Source organism: Xyrauchen texanus, chromosome 40 (assembly GCF_025860055.1).
Source record: "Xyrauchen texanus isolate HMW12.3.18 chromosome 40, RBS_HiC_50CHRs, whole genome shotgun sequence".
Classification (NCBI taxonomy): domain Eukaryota; kingdom Metazoa; phylum Chordata; class Actinopteri; order Cypriniformes; family Catostomidae; genus Xyrauchen; species Xyrauchen texanus.
In genome coordinates this window covers 6076908-6102925 of record NC_068315.1, presented here as the reverse complement: position 1 = coordinate 6102925, position 26018 = coordinate 6076908, and the positions used below count along the sequence as shown (strand labels likewise).

The 26018-nt window shown below is 37.2% G+C and overlaps 3 protein-coding genes across 5 annotated transcripts in view; all 3 read left to right on the top strand.

The window, feature by feature from the left end:
• The window catches only part of LOC127633604 (protein tweety homolog 2-like), a 66445-nt gene extending 62085 nt beyond the window's left edge, over positions 1-4360 (top strand). For both annotated transcript variants that reach the window (XM_052112824.1, XM_052112823.1), the window contains exons 13-14: positions 65-143; positions 2820-4360. In XM_052112824.1, coding sequence (XP_051968784.1) covers positions 65-143; positions 2820-2900 — 160 coding nt within the window. In that variant the 3' untranslated portion in view covers positions 2901-4360. The remainder of the gene's footprint in view (positions 1-64; positions 144-2819) is intronic.
• LOC127633602 (dynein axonemal intermediate chain 2-like) lies at positions 97-19314 on the top strand. 2 transcript variants are annotated; one of them, XM_052112822.1, is made up of 13 exons: positions 97-143; positions 12614-12804; positions 13039-13200; positions 13499-13620; positions 13896-14038; positions 14177-14290; positions 14743-14882; positions 15499-15621; positions 15729-15952; positions 16183-16318; positions 16505-16651; positions 17568-17792; positions 18843-19314. In XM_052112822.1, the coding sequence occupies exons 2-13, from the start codon at positions 12622-12624 to the stop codon at positions 18930-18932; spliced, it is 1809 nt and encodes a 602-aa protein (XP_051968782.1). In that variant the 5' UTR covers positions 97-143; positions 12614-12621; the 3' UTR covers positions 18933-19314. The 2 variants fall into 2 exon arrangements, with proteins under 2 accessions (XP_051968782.1, XP_051968781.1); XM_052112821.1 differs by lacking the exon at positions 97-143 and adding an exon at positions 10316-10471.
• Positions 19315-22010: 2696 nt separating this feature from the next.
• LOC127633674 (kinesin-like protein KIF19) overlaps positions 22011-26018 on the top strand; it is a 49009-nt gene continuing 45001 nt past the window's right edge. Inside the window, exons 1-2 of the mRNA XM_052112918.1 lie at positions 22011-22324; positions 24304-24384. Of these exons, the coding sequence (XP_051968878.1) occupies positions 22286-22324; positions 24304-24384 (120 nt within the window). The 5' untranslated portion in view covers positions 22011-22285. The remainder of the gene's footprint in view (positions 22325-24303; positions 24385-26018) is intronic.

Sequence of the window (26018 nt, the reverse complement as noted above, 5' to 3'; positions counted from 1 at the left end):
AAAATTCTCTTTGATTCTCCCCTTTACTTTTTTTCTTTTCTTCATTTATGTCTTCTTTTGTTAGGAACCAGTCTGTGCTGTTTGGTGGGAACCCACGATTTGAGAACGTTCCTCTGATCGGGAGAGGGTCTCCTCCTCCATCGGTGCGTTGTGCTCCAGGGGCCAAGTCCTTCTCATGACCACACACACACACATGCTTACTCACAAAAACTCGTTGTCATCACAAACAATGACAATTATAAAGACTTGGCATTATTTAAAAACAAAGCCACATAACAATCATTTTAAAGTCGACATGAATTAAAAAATTGACCACATTTTCTTTCCTATTATACAGGCCTGTTCTTATGCCACGAATGTGTATGAAGAAAGTAAATAGGGTCAATTTTGATTCCATGTTGACTTAAAGCTCACTCCATGACTATTTCTTGACTATTTCTTTGTTCTTTTATAGCTAGTGGCTTTTCTGCTGTCTCCTGCTAATAGCTTCTTTTACGTTTTTTTCTTTGTTTGTTTGTATGTTTCTCTGTTTGTATGTTTCTGTTTTCTTCTTTAAACAACATCAACAACAACAAAAAATAAATAAATTATTTTTGGAGCTTTACACTCAGCAAAATAGAAACCGCGTAAGTTGCCATATGATTTCTGTATGATTATCCCAATCTCTCTGTCCTCTCTTCCTTCCCTCAGTTTTTCGTTTATTTTATCCCTTGTTATACCCCATGAATACATTTTGTCTGGGTAGTTTTCCCTTCTTCACTCTTGGCATGGATCCACAAAGACACCCATATGTTGTTATGCTCGCTTATATATTTCAGTATATACTCAATAATATAGTCACTCTTTCTTTTTAGATATTTTGAGCATATCCCTTATAGTGATGAGTCCATTGACAGTAGTGGTGCTGTTTGGACACTGGCATGCCTCACAGTCCCTTTTGTCAGCTCTGTGGAAGTCCTATAGAATACCATGTTCTATAGAGTCCGTGTCACAGTTGCCTCATGTTTGCATTTGTAGTTTAATGATTTAGATGTGAGACAGGAGGTTTTACTGCATACCAATTTAAAGGAATAATTTACCCCAAAATTGAAATTCTGTCATCATTTACTCACTCTCATTGCTGCTTTAAACTGGTATACTATGACTTATTTCCTCTGTAAAACACCATAGGACATATTATATTTTTGAAGAATGTTCACATTGCTCTTTTCATAAAGCAAATATATAGGGTGAAAAAACTAAAAACAACTGAATAAAAAATATATTATATAATAATATTTTAAAATATATTATGTAAGATATATTTGATAAAAAAATAAAAAAAATAATATTAAAATATATTTTTATGTGTTTTTTTAATATATATTTTCCAAGTCCAAGTCGTCTGGAGCTATACAATAGCTTTGTTATTCATTGAAAATCAATCCCTCCACCTTAGCTCTAAAATCTCATTTGTGTTTGATGACAGGACTGTCATCAAATATATATACATTGATTATTGATCGGCACATTATCTTCTCGATACATTTTTGAAGCATGAATATATTAACATTAGCTGACATTTAAATTAGAAGCCTAATTAGTGTGCTTTCCAGTTCACTGACAGTTGGCCTTATGTTTAATGTAATCTGGCATTATGGCTTTGGTAGACCACAAGGGGGTGATATAACATTTACTGTACTTCATACTAAAGGACGCTTCTATGCTGTACAGGTGGCAGCAAAGGTGTGACTCTAGTCACCATACACAAAAAAGTTCTGAAGCATTTTGTACACCCACAAGAATTAACAAAGTGATGTTGAGTTTAAAGGTTATTGTATGAAACTGGTGTAATTGAGCAAACTGAACATTTAGAAATGGCAAAAGTTTATTATGCAATTTCTCTGTATGTAGCCATGAAAGATACATATATCCAATGTATATTTAATGGAAATTTAATGCAAATTTAATGGCAAACAGATTGTTTCTAATTTTAGAACGTGGCATGTCGTCCTCAGATGCGTCCAATGTGCAACTCCCATTCAATTGTGAAATATGCATGAAGAGACAAAAGCTACTGTCCAACAATTAGCCCTATTTATACTGTGTCTGATAAATGCAGATACAGATCTATAATCATCTGGAACATTTCTGGATTAAAGGTGGAGTAAGCGAGTAAGCACCAAACAAACACACCCCTCCCTTCAGTGCTCCTTTAGAAGCTCCACCCCCCAAATTCATGCACATGCAATACTTTGGTTTGGATCTGTCCAATCCACTTTGTTTATTTTCCCATTTACAGAGCCAGGGCTGTGTACAAACACCAGATTTTTTACAGTGCACACACACCGGACAGCTAACGGACTTTGAAGAGATTTTTGTGGAATTTGACAAAAGGTGTATTGGATTAAAATGACTTACTCCAACTTTAACGAAAGTGCAACGATCCCAAGCCTAGCGTTCACATGTGATCAAATATGACCCGTCAAGGCACGTCGCACCAGGTTTGATGTTAATGATCTCAAACACCATTGGTTCTTTGTGAAAGAAAAAAATAACATCATATGTGTTTGGAACAACATAAGGGAGAGTACATGATGACGTAAATTTCATGTTTGGCTGAAGTGTTCCTTTAAGTATTGACGATAACTACTTATGGCCCCATTTCTCACCATCTTATAATCCTTTAGATAGAACTTGCCTTGGCGTTATAAATGGCAAAAACACTTGCAGTCCATTTTAAGTGTGGTTCATTTTTATTTCACTTTTGAAACAAACAATGATCCTTGTTTGTTTGTATATGGTGTCAGTTATTACTCTCGCGTTTCTGTTCTCCACAGTACTCTCCAACCATGAGAGCCACCTACCTCTGCATGACTGAAGACCAGATCAGACACTTTGGGGAGGATTTCCGGGCATAGAAATGATCTCCTTTCCTCTGTCCTGTATATTTCCCCCTGGTGTGATTTTTCTTGTTTACATTGGGAATAAGGACACAATGAGAACTGTCACGCCAGCATGTGTGTGCACCCTTCTGTGTGTGTTTCTGTAACTCAGCAGGCCAGAGGAGAATGTCATTCTAAGAACTTGTGTGTTTGTTTCTGCCAGGGTGCTTGCATGTATGTGTGTGTTTGTCAATAATTCTGATGGTGCAATGCATCTGTTTCCTCACTACTGACATATAGGTGAGGTGCTGAAATATCCTTTCTGTAACTAGTTTTACTTGTGATTTCATCTAAAAGACAAATAGTCTTCCCTATTGCCTTTTTGAAAATGCAGAAGCTGATCATGAGGGTAACAGAATTCTTTTGCATAGAACAGTGTTTCTGACCGGAGTACTTAACCTTAAAAAGGTTGCCCATGTGTCATATTAAACATCATGTACATGTAAATACATTGGACAAATTGCAGACACTGGTTGAAGTATTAATATTCGGTACATTGGACATTTAGTCCTACTGATCTCATGAAAAATGTTTGATGGTGGCAACATTTTTGCAAAATGATATTTTGTGGTTCCTTATCGCATGTCGTGGCGGTTCCGAGGTGAAATATCCACTGACTGGTGCTAAAAGCAAGTACAATTTTCTCCCAAACGAAGAGGTTGTTATGGTGAATGAATGCTCTATTGAGTTTTAAATCAACAATGATGACATCCCGCTACCGTAAACCTAACAAATAATGTCATAAAAGCAAATGTGACAAAATCCAAAAAATGGTGCTTCTATGAAACTTTTGGCTTCTGTGTCAACTTTCGTGCTCTCCAGGACTCGTATCCTGGTCCTTTGCATCACAAATGCAACACTCCATCAGTGTTTGAACAAGCTTGCACTGTAAATGTAGTTGAATATGAAATGCAAATGTTAAAATGAATCTGCTTACAAGTCATGTCCTATCAGCCTTATTCACACTAGCGCCATCTTTGATTTTTAATGGGAATGGCAATGAGGCTGTGAGGGATAGACTTACCATCTCTTCAATGGCGCACACACAGTATAAAAGCTCCATGATCACATCTGATTTTCCACAACTCATGTTGACTGGTGTTTTTTTGTCTACTGAATGTCCATAGAAAGATATTTGTCAATGTTTTGTTCACAGAACAATCCAGAAATACTTTAAACTGCAGTACAGTTAATTGAAGAGATTGAAAATCTATCACTCACAGCCTCGTTCTTATTCCTATTAAAAATCAAAGATGGCGCTGCTGTGAATAAGGTCTAGTAAAAGTGTTTCTGATGTCACAAGAAAGCATTGTGTGAGGAACAGGGCGAAAAGTGTGTGTTAAAGGGTAACTAAACCCCTGCTCAGAGTCTGACTCCACCCACTAGCAATATTTGGAAAATGCTCGAAAAGTGGGCAGACCCCAGCGGGAATAGAGGGGACGAACAGAGGGCGGGGGGGGGGGGTGCACCTGAGACCCGTAGTGACAGATTAATTGACAGCTGCTGTCAGACTCTAAAATGGAGTGACGCAAGTAGCTTTGCCACGGAGCGGTCTTTTGAAGTCGAGGACCTTTCTCCCCCACCTTCACCTGAAGTGGAGGAGGGTGAATTGTCTGTGGACACAGGGCCGGAGCCATATCAATTCGAGCTGCTGGCTCAAACTGCGGTTTTAACTCCCTGTTGAGCATCCGAGTGCGCATTCACCTTCACTCGCGTGCAGGAAAAACAAACGAAACGCTGTTCAGTGATGTTTATCCTTTTAGCAGGATTTTTATTTAGCAAGCTTCACTTGAACATAACATCAGTTAGCTGTTCTCTCAACTTAGAAGAATGTGACGTAAAGCGTAACGTCATCATGTACAAAACCGTATACCTCCAAATAAAACTATACAGGTAGTCAATACCGTAATACAACGTATAAGCGCATCCGCTTAGCACTCCGCGCAACGCAGCGTTTGTCGGCCCCAGAGGATTAACTTTAGCCTAACCATAAATTGTGATTCAAATATATATGATCACTCACCTCAAGGCGCCGCTGAGGTGGTGGAGTCCATGCAGGAGGAGCAGCGTTTGGCACTGCGTCAGCTTTTCAGCTGAGCTGTTTGGAGAAGCCCATTTCCACCTCCATTGCGTTGGAGAAGCAATCCAGCGTAAAATGCAGTTTGCACACTCCTACAGCTCTAGGCGGGAACTTCGCGGTCTTCCAGAACAAGGGCGTGCAACCCCTGAGCCTAATTTCCAAGTCTATATGGAAAGCAATACAGTCCAGCATTGCTGTTGCAACCAGCAACATTACACCTACGTACCATCCTGACCACTGTACTAAATACAGATAATCTACGCTAACTTGAAGCTATCCTAACTGACTCAATACTATGCTACTAACTAACTATGCTTCTAACAATACTACACTAACAAATATGCTAATTAACTACCTAGGCTACACGAAATAATCTAAATAACTATATAAATGCTATGCTAAATAGATGCTAAAATACTCTATCCTGATCGTTTTCAATACTCGCAATTCCAACTCCTGACTCGCTACAGTGGTTTTGACTGAAACGAGATGGTTTTTATACTGCCATGAGCGTGGTAGCTCGTACCAAGAGCGTGGTGAGCTGGAACCTGCTTACGTCAGCTGTCACCGCTTACGTCACGAGTACCACAAACAGCCAATAGGAAAATTCAACTGCAGTAGCCACCGTTCAACCTGAAGAGGGCAGCACTCAGATGTTTTTACACCATATATTGTAGAATTAAAACACTTTATAAACAAATGTCAAAAAAATTACTTGAATCAATGACCAGTAATAATAAAGCCCCATTCTTACAGATCATTAACTAAAAAAAGTTGGTTTAGGGTTTAGTTACCCTTTAAAGGAGCAATATGTAACATTGACATCAAGCGTTTAAAATGGGTACTGCAGTCCAAATCCAGAGAGAGTTATCTCCCCTGCTATGGAGCCAGAAGTATGCCAAAAACATTTGAATTGTGTAAATTTGAATTATAGACCAAATTTTTTTCAGTCTGTAGATCTGAATTTCTGTGGTTTGAATTTTAGAATATTGAATTTGGTGTTCTGAATTTCTTCTTCATCTTGAAAACTTGAAGCTGTATATTTTAAAACGGAATATTTACAGTGTAAGAATTCAGAACCAAAAATTTGCTGTTTGAAAATACATATTGATATAATTGTGCCATAAAAAAAAAAAACTATTTAATTTGGTTAAATATGAAATGTCCAGGATTGGAGTTTAAAAAATTCAAATTCAAACCTATTTAAAATACAAAGTAATATAAAATTTGGGAAAATCACACTTATAATTCAAATTCAAATTGTTTTGGCATATTTTTGGCTCCATACCCTGCCAAGACTCGAAGCTCAAGTGGGTTGCCAGGATGAGGACACGCAACAGGAACAAGCAAACTGACAATCTTAATTGACTAGCCTTACACTGTAAGTTGATCAGCTAATGTATAAGTTTGCAATGTTTATATTGTTTGCAAATTATAAACCAGCTCATGCACATTTTTTTATAACTCTGTCGGTGTTAGCTAGGTGTATTGCTGGCTTTCATTGTCACAGCGTGCTGTGTTTGCCCGCTAACCTGGTTCATCTCTGGCAACCCGGGATGTTGAAATATTATTGGGAAATGGGTTGTGGGCGGGATCACACAGGCCAAAACACAAACAGAAATTCTGGCCCAGAACAGACATTTCAAAGTAGAATATACTGACTGTAGCATTGTTTTCGGAGAAGCCAGTATTTCAACTTAGCATGTTTCCTAAATCTTTGATAACATATTATGTTCATTTTATGCTATAGTACAGTGAATATATTACATATTGCACAAGTTTTGTGTGAAAGAAATTAAGTCCCTGTTGTAGCACCTCTAGTATTCCTTTCACCAGGAAACTGCCTTGATATGTCCACAAGCTATGTAAAAGTAATTTTGCAAAAATGTAGGTTGAGTAACGTGTTTCTATGAGACCAGGTTGCATATAGTGTATAGTGTTTCTTGTGCCAACATCATTAAACTTAAAAGTAGGTCTGTTAGTTACTTTTTTAAGCAACTGATGCTCATGACAAGGTGTCTGACGTTTTTCTTTTTATAAAGCTACTGTGCAGTTCGAACTGATTGACTATATCATCATTTTTATGATGTCTATCTGAACGTACACTATTTTATTCTCATTTGAAGTGAAGCCTTTTTTGCACTCAAGAATGGAAGCATGTTTTGTGCCTGGTAAAGACCGCATCATATCCTATTCTGACATATTTTCTATTTAAGCAGGAAGTTGGGGCAGATATATAAAAGCTCCCTTTTCTAAAATAGCCAATAGGCTTTAGTTTATGTCACAGCTGCAGGACATTCTCATTCTACAGAGCATTTTATGAGACAAAGAATTTGAATATGCCACTGAGTCAGTGGCATATTCTATAGATAGATAAGTTCTATCAAAATATGTGGTCAATTTGGTTCCTGGAAGAGAAAGTGCATTTATTAAGTGTTTTTTTTTTTTTTTACGTTTTTTTAAATAAATTTCCAGGAGTACACTAACATTTAGATGGCCATAAAGCCATCAGGCATTAACTAAAATCCACATGGTCCAGTTTGGATTTCATGGGGCCTTTTAACCCTTTGGATTTATTCCCTTTCATTTCTTTATTCACTGAACGGCCAAAGTAAAAACAGTTCCTTGTTAGTATAGCATAGTGAATATCAGGGATGGGACATGGAGAATTTTTTTTTTTATATAGTATTTTGAATCACAAACTGATCACTTGAGGTTTAAAGTGATGTAATAACATTTTTGACACATGCTCCTACAATTGTCTTTCAAATTATGTATTGCTCAATACATACATAAGAGACACCTGCCAAATGAGGGGTCATTTTTCCCGGACTTAAAATGACAAACCTTCTTGCCAGATCGAGTGGGTAAGCAAAAGCATATCATCCAGAGAGCCAATTCCTTCCCATGCATGATTGCTTAGAATATTTTGTATTAACATGACCAGCTGTAAATATCATGTATGTTAACATAAGTTGTGTGTCTGATTTCATTTGCATTACTCCATTCTTGTGCACGTCAGTTTTTCTTTTTTCTTTTTGTTTTGTTTAGTTTTTTATAATAAAGTCAGCTACTTGGACAGGTGACAGTGTGTCCTCATCTGAAGTCAGAATAGTTGTGTAATTCAAATTTTCAAGATTGTTTTTAATACATGTTTTGGCTGATTTTAATACTCTGGGTGGATAGCACTGAAATATGGTCAATAATAAAAAAAATGGCTTTGAATTCAACCTTAGTGGGTTTTTTTTTTTTTTTTTTTTTTTTTTTGGAGTGTTTAATAGAGATAACAGTCCTTTAGTGAATAAGATGAAATTAACTCTGAAAAAAGTTTTTTAGGTGAGACCTAAAAAAGCTGTCACTTTTCATTCTCATGATGTCAGTATATGTAGGTACACACTTTAAAGTCTTGTCTGCAAAAACAAGACTCGGGGGTAAAAAATAAATAATAATAATCATTTTGTGCATGGGTATGCTGTCACACAATATGGGCTAAGCTGTCACAGTGGGACTGGGGCATTAAATAGACTATTAGCCTATAGGCTTTTCAGAAAAATGTATACATTAAAACAATTATGAAAGACAGAACGATTCATGAAATCACATATATCTAAAATGTACCTTAAAAATAAAAGATTAAATGTACAAAATCACAACAGCTAAGACACATGTGATAGCTTGCCCCTACCAGACATTTTTGGGGAAAATGCCTTTATCTTCATTATATTGCTGATCCTTGCCTCATATTTTGGAAGCCATGGAGACCCAATAAAAAAAAAAAAAATGAAGAAATAAATGACCAATCTACTCATTTGAAAATATAAATATGGATAACTAAACCAATTTATAAATCAACAAATTAATAGACACACTTAAATTTGTAACTTTTAAAAAATGTATGATATTTAACAATAAAATTGTACATTAATATATCATGGATTCATGTTTAAAATGCAATTAAATGTATCATTTTTAATAAGTCATTTTTATATGCAACTTTTAAATTGCGTTTTAAAAAAGCATTTGGCAATTGCTATTCTTCATTACTTTTCTAGTTGCTTTTCTTCATCTATTTGCGTGTCTTTTCTTTTGCGTTTTACTTTGTCTTTTCTTTTTTCCATTTGCCAATTTCTTTTCTTTCTCCAATTGACAATCAAGTTTAAGGGTGGGTTCACACTTGGCAGGTTTCGTTAGATTAAAACGAACTCTGGTGCGATTGCTCTGTTAGTGCGGTTTATTTGAACAAGTTTGAACGTTGTCACCCGAACCTTGGTGCGCACTAAACAAGCGGCCCGAGACTGCCTGAAAAGTGACTCAGTTTTAAACACTCCCCCTTCCCACATCTCGAAAGAGATGTAAGAAGGCCTGTCATTGGACTGCTTTTTACAGATAAATGAGCCTTTTATGAATTCTATGAAGCCCGTGCAAAAGAAACAGATGCAAAGCATATAGAAGTTAACGGTCACTTGTCACTGCTGCTGTTAAATGCAGAGTGCGGCATTCTTCGAGTGACCACAATGGAAGGGAGTTCCACTGAGTTTAACCACATACAAAATAACTTTTTGTTCCCTCAAAATATCAAGTTGTGCTCACAAAAAGTGTTTGTATTCTCAAAATATCATCTTGTGCGTGCAAAAACATCTCATGCGCGCAAAATAAATTTTGCAATCAAAATCTCACTCATCTTGCAAGCACAGAACATTTTTGTGAGCTCTTTATCATTTTGCATGCTCAAAATACAATTTTTGGCATGCAGAATTTTGACCTAGCCCTATATATAACTCCATACAGCTAAATCAATGATTATTATTATTTATTTTTTATTTTTTTTGGAAGACAAAATGTAAAAAAAAAAATAAATAAATACATATTAAACAGTTTTTTTATTAAGCGTTTATTTTATTTTATTTTTTTATGTTCATGTATGTTTGACTCCAAACCTAAACAGTTTCTGTGATATAGCCGTTTGTGACAACTAGCCCCGGTCTCACCTAGTTATAATTCTGGCAGGTTTGCAAAGATATCAGATACTTTAAAATTGTACCCAATGACTGCAATATCAGACACCAAACTGAATAGGAGACCCTTTTATTAGTATTTCTTAAAATTCTGTCAATGCTGTTCTTATAATTTATCCATACGAGTATTTTTCTCAATTATGTGGCGCCCTCTATTGACTTTATTATTGAACTGCAGTCAGCAGGAGAGCAAAAACGGACCACCAAAAACAATTTAATCGATCCTCCGCACCACGCGTTTACACTTTTTGTGGTCATAAAATTATAAAATATCGCCCTGATATGTATATATGCATTTAAATGCTCGGTAGTATTTGTATTTTTATTTATTTATTAATTTACTTTTAAATACGTCAATGTGACAGCCGCTGTTGCTAGGATACGGTAAACTCCCGCAGACTCGTGAAACACTAAAAGCTGTAAAAACCACCAAACAGCCCGCACACAATCAGGTAAGAAATGAAACAAAGATGTCTCTGAAAGTTTGAATGTCTGAGGTTTTAAAGAGTTTAATACTGAACTGATGTCTGTCAAATACTTGTAAGTTTTATACGTTGAGCACTTAAGTCCTTCTAACACCAACTTTTTGTTGGTCTGCAGCCGACTGTTCAATCAAATGCCAATGATTTAAGATTTTGCTAGGCCACTTTTTGTTGGGACGTTTTAATAAATAATTAAAATAAAATATCGCTGCTGTTTGTGTAAATGTTGCAGGTTTAGTAAGTTCAAGTTTATGATCAGTTTCCTATAAATTCAGGTAAACACAGATGGGAGGTGACAATCTAATGTTCTTAACTGTAAAATAAAATGAGTTATTTACCTTATAGTAACAATACTTTGTCACAATATTTGGTAATTTCTTATTTATATACATATGTGTGTGTGTGTGTGTGTGTATATGTATATATATATATGTATATATATATATATATATATATATATATATATATATATATATATATATATATATATATATATATATATATATATATATGCTTGGTTGCTGTGGCTATAGAGTGGCTAGGAGCATAGCGTGTCAGTCCAACGTCTCCACACCTCACGGTTGCTCACCAGTGCCTTGACTTGCCGCCATGTTTTGCTATTGACTTCGGCTTCTTTTACTACCGTTCTGCACCATGTGTATGCTTGGTCGACCGGGTCTATGACTGCCTTAGTGGTTCCAATCAAGTGCAGTTCTGCTGATGTCTTGTAGAGGACGGAGTGCATGACCAGTCCATCAGACCTACCTTTCTTGATTGCATTGGGCCTTGCATTTCTACCAGTGAGCTCAAGCAGATCTTGGTTTGAAGATATGTAGAATACAACTAAGGCATTTATTGACAAAACAATGTCCTGCTGTGTGATACCCCAAGTTTCACAGCCATACATAAGCACTCTCTCTACACAAGCACCAAAGATGCGCAGCTTCAGGTTCTTGGATATGGAGGATGACTTCCACACTTTGCTAAGTGCGAAATAGGCTTGGTGAGCTCTGTTTAGGCGATTGCCAATGTCAACATCCTTTCCACCATTTTTGGTCACATTGCAGCTGAGATAACAGAATAACAGAATTCTTCAATGTCTTCGATGACTACCCCATCTAGGAGCTATGGCTGGGTGTCATTTGTTCCTATCCGCAACAGTTTGGTCTTCTTGGCATTAAGCTTTGGTCCAACTTTGGCTGCATTGTATTGAAGATGTTCAGTTTAGCTTTGATGGACTTGAAAGAATGTGCCACCAAACATTTGTTGTCCACGTATACAAGGTCATGCAAACGAGATGTCAATTGCCATTGTATGCCATTGCTCAACAATGGTCCATATGATTTTGATTTGGTCAGTGCAAGAGCTTCCTTGGTGAAATCCAACTTGCTCAGGACACAGCAATCCGTCGAGAGCATGCATAAGTCTGTTGTGTACAATATTGTTGAGCAGCTTCCCTATTGTATTCAACAATGTTATGCCCCTCCAGTTCTTTCATTCGCTCAGGTCTCCCTTCTTAAGGATTTTCACGGTCACACCTGTCTTCCAACGACTGCTTCGTAGTCCAAACTTTACGTAGCAGGGGCCACAGATGCTTCACCATTTGATACGGTCCACATTTAATAAGCTTGTCTGAGATGTTTTCAGGGCCGGGGCCTTGTTGAACTTCAATTTCTCAATTGCAGAATCCACTTCACACAGATCAGGAGGGTCTATGTGGATTATTCGACGAGCATTGTGTCTAGTTTGAATTTGGAGAGGACTCAACTCATTTGATTCGGAAGGCATAGACGAGAAATGCTCTTTTCAGCGCTCTAGTTGTTGTTCTTCAGTTGTGAGTGTGTGACCATCAGATCTCTTCAACAGCAGGCCATAACTTCAAACCCCTGCTGCTAAGTTGGCGAATGGCTTGGTAAACATCGGGCATATCCCCAATTCTTGAGGCATACTCTGCATTCACTGCAATGTTACTGATAAAGTTGCGTTTATCAAGGCATGCCATTTTTTATATATTTATAATTATTTTATGTATATAATGTATATCTATTGTGTATTTTAGCAATTGTATTTATTTATTTAATTCTTTTTTTTTATTCCAAATCTGACCTTTAGCATTCACAATGGAGATTGTGTACGTGTATACAAAGAAGCGCAGTGAGTTTGGCCGTCAGTGTAACTTCTCAGACCGGCCGGCTGAGCTGCATGTGGACATTCTGCCTGACCCTTCATTGGCTGCTAACTTCATAGTGAGAGATCCATGTGATGTAGCCACACAGTGTACCCAGGAAATGTCAGAACACGAGGTGAGACTAGCATTTAATTTAGTAACAAATGACAACAGCCTAAAATCATTAATGCGTGAAAAAAATTTCCATTATTGGTTTTAGGACTTTGGACCCCACTTTATAATCAGATTTGAATGTACATTATCTAATCACCTGTTATGTCTTTTAATGACCTTTTAATTTAGATCAACTTGAGAGAATCTGTGTCAGTTATAGTCTGATTTAATGTGAAATTCTTCTCAACATTTTCAGGTGAACACAGAGCGCTTTGAATCAGAGTCACGAGGAATAAACCATGTGGAGGGAGGCTGGCCCAAAGATCTCAATGCAGAAGACATGGAAGCGACCATGCGCTACAGGAAGAAAGTGGAGAAGGACGAACACTATCAGAACACCATTATGCAGATTGCTAGCGTGGGTGCCTTTAACCAAAACCCATCAGCATTATATATAATATGTTATATATAGATTTAAACCTGTATTGTGGATAGAGCATATTCAGAAGAATAAGTTCAGGTTTTGACTTCTTCAGAGGATTTTGTGTGCTGAAATATTAAGAAACATGAGAGATGATGGATTGGTTTAGGATTTAATCTCCATCACACTTAGTACAGCTACTCACTAAACCTCACAGATCTGCAGTAATGTCAATACACTAAAGTGATTTTGTGTTCAGTTATTCTGATTGTTCTTGTCTTCCTGTCCACTTCAGATAATGGAACACTGTATCAAGCAGAACAATGCCATTGACATCTACCAGGAATATTTTGAAGATGAGGAGGTGGTGGAGGAAATGGAGGAGCAGCCATCAGCTAAGACCGTCAATGTCTTCAGGTGAGTATGAGTAGTGATAAACCGATATACTGTATATCAGCCACGGCAATAAATTGGCCGAAATTTGTCCATTTTTAAATTATCAGCCAGCAACCGCTCCTGATTGTCCTTTCCATCGAGTGTCAGTTTAAAAATGGACCAACATTCTATTATTTCAATTGGTTTTCTTTTTTTAATATTCTGGTAAAATTAATTGCTAAAAATTGAGCTACTGAATCATACAGTAATTAAAATTATTGGATCTGCTCCACTCTCTGCATTGTGGTTTTCCCTAGAGACCCGAATGAAGTGAAGCGGACAGCTACCAGTTTGTCCTGGCACCCAGACGGCAATCATAAACTTGCCGTTGCCTACTCCTCCCTGGAGTTTCAGAAATCACCCAAAGACATGAGTTTTGACTCCTACATATGGGACATTGGTACAGTATACCATAAAGCTTTCATATTTATGTAAAGCACAATTCATTGTGTGATATTTGTGTCTCTATATCATATTATTCAGCATACTCAGTTTATTTTGATAAGGACAAAAATATTTACATTTTCCCCAACTTTAGAAAACCCCAATAAACCTGAGATGACTCTGAAACCAGTGTCTCCGCTTGTTTGTCTGGAGTACAACCCCAAAGATTCTCACATTCTCGTTGGGGGAAGCTACAACGGTCAAATTGGTGAGTTTTATCATCTGAGGACCTCTATGGATATGCAATTTTGTATCTATTCCAACTACTTTTGTTTTGATCATGAATGACATAGACTTTCTTCAGAATTCTTATTACCATTTGAAGCCTTTCAGTGGTGTAAATAGACTGGCCTCATTCCTTCTGGACAGTTTTGTCCTTGTCTGAATGGCATCTGTTATATAAGGCAGATGTGGCTCTTTGAATTCCTTTTTTTTTTTTTAGCTTAGACATGCTCAAAGCTAAGTCTAATGGTCTAATGGCCAGACTAATGGTCTTTGGCATTGAATGTAACAATACAATTTGTACAAATTTTGGCATGGCATCTCTAGATGTCTTTAGGTAAATTTCTGGTGAGCTTGCTAAAATATTTAGCATAATTTGAAAATGCAAATATATGTTTTTGTAAAAATATACATGACCTTCATGTCCCCCTTTTCCAGCCTATTGGGACACACGGAAAGGCAGCCAGCCGGTAGCGATATCCACCATGGAGCACAGCCATAGAGATCCTGTCTACAAAGTAATTTGGCTTCAGTCGAAGACGGGCACTGACACCTTCTCAGCTTCTACAGATGGTCAGGTCTGTGTGTAGTGACACAGCAGTCCAAAAACAAGAAATGTATTCCCCAATATTTTGTAGTACTCTTTGAGATTTATTACAACTGCAATGTATTGCATCCCATACTAATAAAGATTTCAAATTATTCGGTAAGGGCCAAGCACAGATGTTATGGGAATAAGTTGTGAAATTTGGCATACTAATTGGGGTGGGTCTGAAGATTCCTTGTGCCATTTTTAGGGTCTCTATCTCAAAGCCGTCAGTACCGTTAGTGTTAGTACTAAGAGTTTTTACATACAGTTTCAACAAATCAACAAATTCGACCACAAGGATGGCAAAAAGGAAGTGATGCTGTATCTATGCAACACTTCAGCATATTATATTTTAAACTTGTAATTGTCATTAGTACCATGCCCTAAGTGTATCTGAACACTTTGAGGGCAGAGTCACATACTGATAAAAATACTGTAGAGTTGAGTATTTTCTTATAACCTTTGAAATGTGGGGGAAAAATGATCTGCTGTCCTTTGAAATTTTGTAATTATTCGTATTGCATTGTACATTATGTTATTGCTATGCTTGGCTCCATAATTGCTACTTGCATCTATATTACTAAATATTATAATCCTGACACCAGGTACTGTGGTGGGACATTCGTAAGATGAGTGAACCTACCGAGAGACTCGTGCTGGATCCTAGTAAGAAAGGGAACCTTGACAATGCCCTTGGAGCAATCTCATTGGAGTTTGAGACAACTATGGTAAAGTTCTTTCTTATTTCTTGGCCCATAGCAACAACAGATTCTGGAAGAAAAAAAACGGGGAAAAAAAAACAACCTGAGAACATCTGTTGTTTTTATTTCACAAGCCCACTAAGTTCATGGTGGGCACAGAGCAGGGGCTCGTGATTTCTTGCAATCGTAAGGCAAAAACCCCAGCTGAGAAGATTGTCTGCACGTACAGTGGACACCTTGGCCCCGTTTACGCCCTCCAAAGAAACCCATTCTTTCCTAAGAACTTCTTGACTGTGGCTGACTGGACTGCCCGTATCTGGTCAGAGGACATCAAAGATTCTTCCATCATGTGGACCAAGTAAGAACCTCTGTGATGTTCTAAAATATTGATTCACAACACGCACAGTGGTTTTATTGTAGTATGTGCAATGGTTTTGTCTTACATGTCAATTTGTATTATCATTGCATTTGCCTAAAAGCTTATATTGCCATTTCTTTTCAATGAGAATGCTTTTTCATGTTGACTTAAATTAGCTGTTTGGTCTCACTGCTTGCACAGGTGCCAGTATTTTTAATCTCTATCAACAGGTATCACATGGCCCATCTGTTAGATGGCTGTTGGAGTCCAGTCAGACCATCAGTCTTCTTCACGGTGAAGATGGACGGAACCCTGGATGTGTGGGACATCCTGTTTAACCAGAATAACCCCACTCTCAGGCTTAAAGTCAGTCCCAGATACAGTATCTCCTCTCAAACTTACAACATCTCCTCATTATCTGTTTTAACATACTGTATATTCACATGTATTGTGTGTGTGTGTGTGTGTGTGTGTGTGTGTGTGTGTGTGTGTGTGTGTGTGTGTGTGTGTGTGTGTGTGTGTGTGTGTGTGTGTGTGTGTGTTTCCTCATAGGTTTGCGATGAAGCTCTATATAGCATCCAGGTACAAGATAATGGCAATTTCCTGGGATGTGGCTCTAGGTTGGGAACCGTCACAATGCTGGAGATATCATCAGGCCTGTGCACTTTGCAAAGGAATGAGAAGGCCCTGGTCTCAGAGGTGACAAACAAACACACTTTCCTTTACATTTGTATTTACATTCACATTCAATCTTTGGGATTCGCAGATTTAAAGATCCAGTGAAATGACTTGATGAGCGCAGTTTCCTGTGTAGACGTGCTGTACAATGTATTGAAACCAGAAGTTGGGGCAGGACATATTGAAGGGGGTCATCCCCCATTTTTAAAATATCCAATCACTTTTAGTTCACATCACAGCCATGAATTATGATTTGCTACTTTCTAATGGTACTTCAGTCATGAAAACTCACTGACAGATTTAGCATTTCAGTGTGGGTATCACATATTGATAGGATTTCGGCCATGGCGGACTAGATCTGCTAAACTGCTTCTGCAGATCTGGTGGAGCTGGGGAGGAGGAGGGTTGTCAAACTGGCTTACCTGCAAAACGGAGCAATTACAATTTTAGACAAAGAGAGAGTATGCAAGTTAATTGGCTACCCTGTTACTCGTCAAAGGACCGATTGGCTTAACATGTCACATGTGAGCGAGCTAATTAGCTAGCAGTTCATCAGCTCCATCATGAAGAGTTTCATGCCTGAACTTCAGTCATTTGTAGGCAGGTAGTATAAGAAGGGGATATTATCACAATTTTTATTGGGCAAAAATTTGTATGGATGAGTCATCTATATTTTTGGTCCATTTTACCAGAAGAGAAAGTGAATATCTACAGTATATCTGTGAAAAGTTAATCATGTCCACTTTTAGAAGTTAACCAACACATAGATGACCTCAAAGCTAACAGTCAGACTTAGACTAATGCTGGCATTTCATAGACTGCATGGACTCCCATGTTTGTTCATGGGGTCTTTTTATGAACACAAGAAAAAATAAGTACTGTATGTCTTCTGTTGTACACTGAAATTTTGTGGCATATTTTTGCTTGAATTTTGCAGATGTTTGAACGCGAGACCAAACGAGAGAAGATTCTGGAAGCTCGGCACAGAGAAATGCGTCTTAAGGAACGCAGTCGCTCTGAGCAGAGCAGAGAGGATGAGGGGAAAGAAGGAGACAGTGAGGAGAGTGTGGAGGAACTGGTGGCCCGAGCAGAGAGAGAGTTCTTTGAGATAATAGAAGTCGAGAAGAAGAATGAGATGAACAAGCAGAGAGACCAAGAGAGGGTCAGGGAATATTAACTGTACACAAACTCAACAAATGTTTTGATTACAGTGTCATGAAGTTTATTTGGTCAGAATCACTAAAGAGTTGTTCCTCTTTTGTGAGTTTATTTTTTCTTATTCACTAACAATGCACAATCCAGTTTAACCAGGTGCACTGTGCCGTGAGCATTTAAATTAAGGCGACGTCAACCACTAATACGTTTTCGTTTGAAAAGTCTGTTTTCAAGTTCCTAATGCTATGATTTTAGTTTGAAAACACATTGACTTAGCTATGTTTATGCTCCTCATCTACACTGGAACAGTGTCCCCCCCCACTAAAAAAAAAACATTAGAAAATGCATGTTTTGGAAAACAGTACGTTATGAAACTCAAAACCAAGTCTTTAATTTGCAATGTACTTTCTATGCCAATGAGGCTTATTATAGATAGAAAACCAGTGCTATTTGACTGCCGCAATCACATTTGTAATCTTTGTAAATTTCCCCTATTGAGTTTTACGCCTATTCTGATATTTTAAATCTTTAACTACACTGCTCAGATCAGCATTCGTTGATGTCTGAAAACCTGGTTTCAGTGAGCATTAAAGATGCTTATGTGCATTTATGTGTGTGTTTAGATGGCTGTTGTCATATGTGCATCTCAGAACAGTCTGTCAAAGAGAATTGCCCCACTTTGTGGAGCTTTAACAAATTGCACATCTTAAGACTGTTGCTCCAAAAACATAAAGGTCCTGAGCTCTATATATAGCCGAAAGTGAACGTCTTCTATTTTCAAAGATAAAGAAAACACAATCATTAAGGTCTACTTTGTACCCAGAATGGTTTATGTCCCTGTTATTGGTTAGGAGCCATTGGAGGCTGCATAGCTATCAGCACGCCTGATGACATTAATGGTTTTGGCCCTTTCAATTAAAGAGGGGTTTATAATTATAGCTTTGTTTATAACACTAAACACTCCAGATCAATATGTCAGTCTGTGCCAAAAGCATTTGTTTAATGGGTCTAATAGCTTCAGATCCTTTCTAAGATTGTTGTTTCTTGTCCCCTGTAGGAGAAAGGTGTGTGTGAACAGAAAGATTTCCAAGAGGAGCATGAAAATAATGGCGTCACATCCTTAACAAATAGAGAAATCACACTGTAGATTGCCAACACAACTGCTGTGCTTAAAGTCAACATGAAAATTTGCAAATCATTTCACTTCCATATATGAAGTATTTATGAATGAATTCGGCACGACTTGTTTTTATCCATCATGAACTGATTGTATTGTGCAGGTGGTGGTTGGAGGGGAGGGGCTGAAAAGTAAGAAGGATTTATGACGTCAAACGAAAAGGAAAAACATTTTTGAAGGTGGTGCAAGTTATTATATTTTGATGAAAGATTATGCCAGCAAACACTTTTTTATCTCTAATAAAGTTAAATGTGTCATTTTTATTTGATCATGTTGACTTTAAGAAATGAATACAATCAACTATGTTGTCCATGTGTTAAATGTACATGCCTTATAGACTAATAATAAAAGATGTTGCATTTTTATTTCAAGTCTAACCATTTTCATTTTTTTTTTTCTGGACTTGTATTCTTTCATTTATGTTTTTTAATGGAAAATGTTATTACAATTAGTTTAAAAATGGGTACATATTTGCCACATCAATGCGCAGATATAGATATACAGTTGAAGTCAGAAGTTTGCATACACTTAAGTCATTTAAACTCATTTTTTAACCACTCCACAGATTTCATTTTAGCAAATTATAGTTTTGGCAAGTCGTTTAGGACACCTACTTTGTGTATCACACAATCATTTTTCCAAAAATTGTTTACAGACAGATTGTTTCACTTTTAATTGACTGTATTACAATTCCAGTGGGTCAGATGTTTACATACACTAAGTTAACTGTGACTTTAAGCAGCTTAGAAAATTCCAGAAAATTATGTCAAGCCTTAAGTTAATTAGTCAGTTAGCTTCTGATAGGAGGTGTACCTGTGGATGTATTTTAAGGCCTACTTTCAAACTCAGTGAATCTTTGCTTGACATCATGGGAAAATCAAAAATAAATTGACCAAGACCTCAGAAAACCACAAGTCTGGTACATCCTTGGGAGCAATTTCCAAAGACCTGAAGGTAACACGTTCATCTGTACAAACAATAGTAAGCAAGTATAATCACTATGGGACCACGCAGCCATCATACTGCTCAGGAAGGAGACGCATTCTGTCTCCTAGAGATGAATGTAGTTTGGTGTGAAAAGTGCAAATCAATCCCAAAACAACTGCAAAGGACCTTGTGAAGATGCTGGAGGAAACAGGTATACAAGTATCTATATCCACAGTAAAACGAGTCCTATATCAACATAACCTAAAAGGCTGCTTACCAAGAAAGAAGCCACTGCTCCAAAACCACCACAAAAAAGCCAGACTACAGTCTGCAAGAGCACATCGGGACAAATATCTTTTGTCCCGATGTGCTTTTTGGAGAAATGTCCTTTGGTCTGATGAAACAAAAATGTAACTTTTTGGCCATAATGACCATCGTTATGTTTGAAGGAAAAAGTGTGAGGCTTCCATGCTGAAGAACACTATCCCAACCATGAAGCATGGGGGTGGCAGCATCTGGGGTGGCAGCATCATGTTGTGGGTGTTCTTTGCTGCATGAGGGACTGGTGCAATTCACAAAATAGATGGCATCATGAGGAAAGAAAATGATGTGGATATATTGAAACAACATCTCAAGACATCAGCCAGGAAGTTCAAACTCGGTCACAAATGGGACTTCGAAATGGACAATGACCCCAAGCGTACCTCCAAAGTTGAGGAAAAATGGTTTAAGGACAACAAAGTCAAGGTATTGGAGTGGCCATAACAATCCGATTGCAATTTTGCAATTCAATTGAAAAAGCGTATGCGAGCAAGGAGGCTTACAAACCTGACTCAGTTAAACCAGTTCTTTCTGGAGGAACGAGCCAAAATTCCAGCAACTTATTTTGAGAAGCTTATGGAAGGCTATCCAAAACATTTGACCCAAGTTAAACAATTTCAAGGCAATGCTACCAAATACTAATAAAGTGTATCCAAACTTCTGACCCACTGGGAATGTGACAAAAGCTCAAATAAATAATTATCTCTACTATTATTCTGACATTTCCCATTCTTAAAATAAAGTAGTGATCCTAACTGACCTAAGACAGGGAATATTTTCTATGATTGAATGTCAGGAATTGTGAAAACTGAGTTTAAATGTATTTGGCTAAGGTGTTGTAAACTTCTGACTACGATATATATATATATATATATATATTTATTTATACACACACAGTAAAATTTTCACTGAAGTTAGATCCAACTGTAAATATTCTAGCACTGTATAATGCTACTTATTATAATTATAATTTTATTTGTGTGTGTGTACAGATCTATTTATTAAAAAATACTTTAAAAGGGTAAATCATACAGCCAATTAATTCATTTGAATACACATCTTGAATAACATATTTCAACTTCTGAATTAACATACATTTTATTTATTCATTTTTTGTCTATATTTGTTTTTGCGGGGCATAAAGTAAAAAATGTCAAAGTGGTATAACAATCCTGAAATCATAATGAAGAAAAAAGTATTACAAATATTACAAAGATGAAATTCTTGGTACAATAATGATAAAGAAACAGATATTTCTATAAAAAATACCCTCATGACTGAATGACGTCACAGTTACTAAATAATTTTACTTAAAATATATTCACGCTGATTCAAAAATTCAGGGTATTTGTTTAAAAATGATTAACCTCGAAATATATGTTTAAAAAAATTTGTACATGAATATAATTTAAAACAATTATTCAGATGTGTACTCTCAAATATTTTCAAGGTGTAAAGAATATATGTTTATTTAACCTAATTGATTGTTACACCAGCTGATATTTTTAGACTAGACTTGTTATACTTCATACTATAAACAGTACATGTTTATTTTCATTATTAAAATAATTATAGTCTTTATAAAAAATAATATTACCGGTATATCCAAATATCTTAATTAATGACAGAGCTGGAGAGGAAAAGCTGCAGGACAAGGTTTAACCAGCAGGTGTCGCTGTTAACGCCAGAGTGAGAGAGTCTCTGCCCACCTGGATATGAAGCATCACCGCCGTAAAGGATGCGTCTCAGTGCGCCCATCACTGCTGCTGATCTCTAGGGACATCAGAAACACAATTACACACACGCTCGCAGGTTTATTGTGGGCGGAGAGACATCCAGCTCAGAGGTGGACATGACTCCACCGTCTTTTAACAGAGTCTCACGACCCGTGTTTTGATCGCGCGGTGTCTTTAGAGAGAGTTGACAGTTGAAGGTTAATTCAGTGCGTTCTACTGCGTCGCGTTTTGTTACTTCAACCATGATAGCGTTGAGTCTGTTGTACTGTGTCTATTTACTTATGTAACGCGTATGTTTTAGTTCACAATTAACTGTGGAAGGGCCATCAAAACTTTACGATGAAGGACATAGGAGAATCAAAGGATCATCAGCTGACTGTAAGTCCAGTGAATAATTATTTTCCCCCCAAAATATGAACTCACTAACTGTCATGTCTGCATTTACTTGTGACCATTAGAATTGAAAGACTGTATTCAGCCAACAACTGCTTGTCATTAAATATGCATAACCTACATTATTTACCTTTCTTTTCAGACTGTGTTCAGCCATAAACCTCTACTTATACACTCACCCGCCACTTTATTAGGTACACCTGTACATCTACTTATTCATGTGATTATCTAAACAGCCAATCATGTGGCAGCAGTGTAATGTATAAAATCATGCAAGATATGGGTCAGAAGCTTCAGTTAATGTTCACTTCAACCATCAGAATGGGGAAAAATGTGATCCGTGGCATTATTGTTGGTGCCAGTCGGCTGATTTGAGTATTTCTGTAACTGCTCCTGGGATTTTCACACACAACAGTATCTAGTTTACTCAGAATGGTGCCCAAAACAACAAACATCCAGTGAGCGGCAGTTTTGTGGAAGAAATCGCCTTGATGATGAGAGAGGTCAATGGAGAATGGCCAGACAGTTCCAAGCTGACAGGAAGGTGACAGTAACCCTAACCTAAATAACCACACGTTTCAACAGCTCTATGCAGAAAAGCATTTCTGAACATGCAACATGTCGAACATTGAGGCATATGGGCCACAGTTGGGCTACAGATCACTACAGTTGTACCAACACATTCTCACACCCCAACTCGTCACATATGGACGCTTGGGCAGGACCCCTTGGCGTCACTTATTGACGCGCTGGGTGTAACTTTGGCGTCATTTTGCGACGTGTCCGGAATGTGTTGGTTGTACAGAGGGGGTATCTGAATTACCGTAGCCTTTCTGTCTGTTCAAACTAGTCTGGCCGTTCTCTGTTGACCTCTCTCATCAACAAGGCATTTTTTTGTCCACAGAACTGCTGCTCACTGGATGTTTTTGTTTTTGACACCATTCTCTATACACTCTTGAGACTGTTGTGCGTGAAAATCCCAGGAGATCAGCAGTTACAGAAACCAGCCCGTCTGGCACCAACAATCATGCCGCAGTCTAAATCACGGCGATCACATTTTTCCCCATTCTGATGGTTGATGTGAACATTAACTGAAGCTTCTGACCCATATATGTTTGATTTTATTCATTAAACTGCTGCCACACGATTGGCTGATTAGATAATCACATGAATAAGTAGATGTACAGGTGTACCTAATAAAGTGGCCGGTGAGTGTATGTGTGTATTTTTAAATATATATTGTTTAAATGCTGTCTGCATTCTATATGCACTTTATAAATGTGTTATTAAAGTTTTTAGATTGTATTCAAACAATAACTACATATATACTGTATATAAAGTGTATATATAGTGTATATATATATATATATATATATATATATATATATATATATATATATTTATTTACTGAGCTGGTGACAATAGATGTGGTCTGTTGTAAATCTGCATTTTTTTCCCCGGATAGCCTGTCTATTTAAAACCTTTCAGTCTGACAGTCTACACTTGTTATATTTAGATTCTCAGGGTGATTAATACTGTTTTCTGCTGATCTTTTGCCCCCTCTTAATAATTCACAGGGGAAGTTTAACTTCAATTTCTCTTCTTCCACTGTAAGACATCATTCAACTGCTTTAGGTAGTTTAAATGTAGAGCAGATATGCTGCCTTTCTAGGTCATATTTTATATACCAGTAATAATAATAATAATGGTAATAATAGTGAAAAATATTGCTGCATGAACCTATGTATTTTATACTGATTGATTTCCTTTCCCCATTTGTTTACATTATCACTGCATCTTCTTTATTATCCTGAAATGTATGGCTTTCTTTCTCATTCAAGTTCAGATAAATGGTCTGTTATTGGTGAGGTTTGTATATATTGGCACTATTTCTGTTAAGCTACTTTGAAACAGTATGAATCGTAAAAAGAACTATAGAAATAAAACTGACTTGACTTTTCCAGGTGGCCCTGCGGATTCGCCCTTTGAGCGATGCTGAACTGGAGGAAGGAGCCACTATAATAGCCCACAAAATGGATGACCAGGTCAGAGGAGCCAGCTGTATCACTTAGTGTGTGTGTGTGTTTGTGTGTGTATAGCACAGAGAAATAGAGATAGAGAAAATAACAGTTAGTCTAGGCACTCGGCACTCATTCTGTGTGGACTAACTGTGTACGTAGTACGTATGTTTCTTAATGCTCACATTAGAGAGGAATGGTTAAGCTGTTAACTGGTATATTTGTTGTTATATTTGTATATTGATGCATATTTGTTTTTTTTTAAGATGACTAGCTATGACTGATATATATAATTTTTTTTAAGTTAAAGAATAGGGATACCAATGTAACAAAGTTGGTGCTCGAGAAGATGTAGCTTGAATGCACTTTCTCGATCTGGCAAGCTCAGTTGTGTTTATTTATCAGTCTGCCTGGAAACCGTCATGTTTACTTGGTACTGCGTTGATGGAATAAGCACTTTTGAGGAAGAACTAAGCTAATTATTTGCCACAATTAGCTGAGGTAGTGGCCTTAAGTCTTCTAACAAAGCGACCTCATCTTATTCATTGTCAATGAGAGCAGGTGACTTCCGGCGACATGAGCGGCAGCGACCTCTAGCGATTAGATGGGCATGGCAAGCGACACAACAAAGTTAAAGTTTAACTTTAAATGAGGAGTGACCTTCGGGAGCGAGACTGTGTCAGTGGAGCTCACGTCATCCATCTCCTTTGAGATAATGGAGTCGAGGCAAGCAAGACTGAGTAGAAGTTAAAGTTTCTGTGAGCGATTTCACTGTTCTATATGATTCGTCTATAACCACATACATGATATAATGAAAAAATTGTCAGCAGTTTGAGTGTTTGATTTGTTCACAGATAGTTTGCTCATCTTATTAAGATTATATGAGCACTGCTGCAGTTCATATAAAAACAATCTCCCTGCAGAATGTGCATTTTTAGGGACAAGAAAACAGATTCCTTGTTAAATTAGAATTAATTTGTAGTTTTACTAGCAAAATGCCTCATCTGTGATTATATTTTCAAAAGACATGGCTAGACTTGCAGTCCACCAATAATTTTAGAGTGACAGCAGTAGGAACGCCCACTAGCGACTTCACAGTACAGAGACTAGCGACATCAAGCGATAAAGTCGCTGCATGTGTGCATGTGAGACTTCAGCACAGTGGAACATTATGTCACTTGCCAGCTTCTGCAACTGCAGACCATCATTATCATTTTAATAGCTTAGACTGATTGTTATATATTTTCTGATAGATATCCGGCAGGGTGACATTGCACTTATTACATAATAATATAACATTGCTATTTGCATTTTTGTGTAACATATTTTGTTATTATTTATAACATTATATTATATACACTGGCGGCCAAAAGTTTGGAATAATATACAGATTTTGCTATTTCGGAAGGAAATTGATACTTTAATTCACCAAAGTGGCATTTAACTGATCACAAAGTATAGTCAGGACATTACTGATGCACAAACAGCACAATCACTGTTTGACAAAAGTCATTTTTGATCAAATCTAGACAGGCCCCATTTCCAGCAGCCATTACTCCAACACCTTATCCTTCTGTAATCATGCTAAATTGCTAATTTGGTACAAGAAAATCACTTGCCATTATATCAAACACAGTTGAAAGCTATTTGGTTCATTAAAT

What these genes read in the sequence shown, in the direction of transcription:
- LOC127633602 (XM_052112822.1), top strand. Translation starts at nt 12,622, where the DNA reads ATGGAGATTGTGTACGTGTATACAAAGAAGCGCAGTGAGTTTGGCCGT. An exon ending in AGGAAATGTCAGAACACGAG is followed by an intron (nt 12,805 to 13,038) that starts GTGAGACTAGCA and finishes CAACATTTTCAG; the next exon opens with GTGAACACAGAGCGCTTTGA. An exon ending in CCATTATGCAGATTGCTAGC is followed by an intron (nt 13,201 to 13,498) that starts GTGGGTGCCTTT and finishes TGTCCACTTCAG; the next exon opens with ATAATGGAACACTGTATCAA.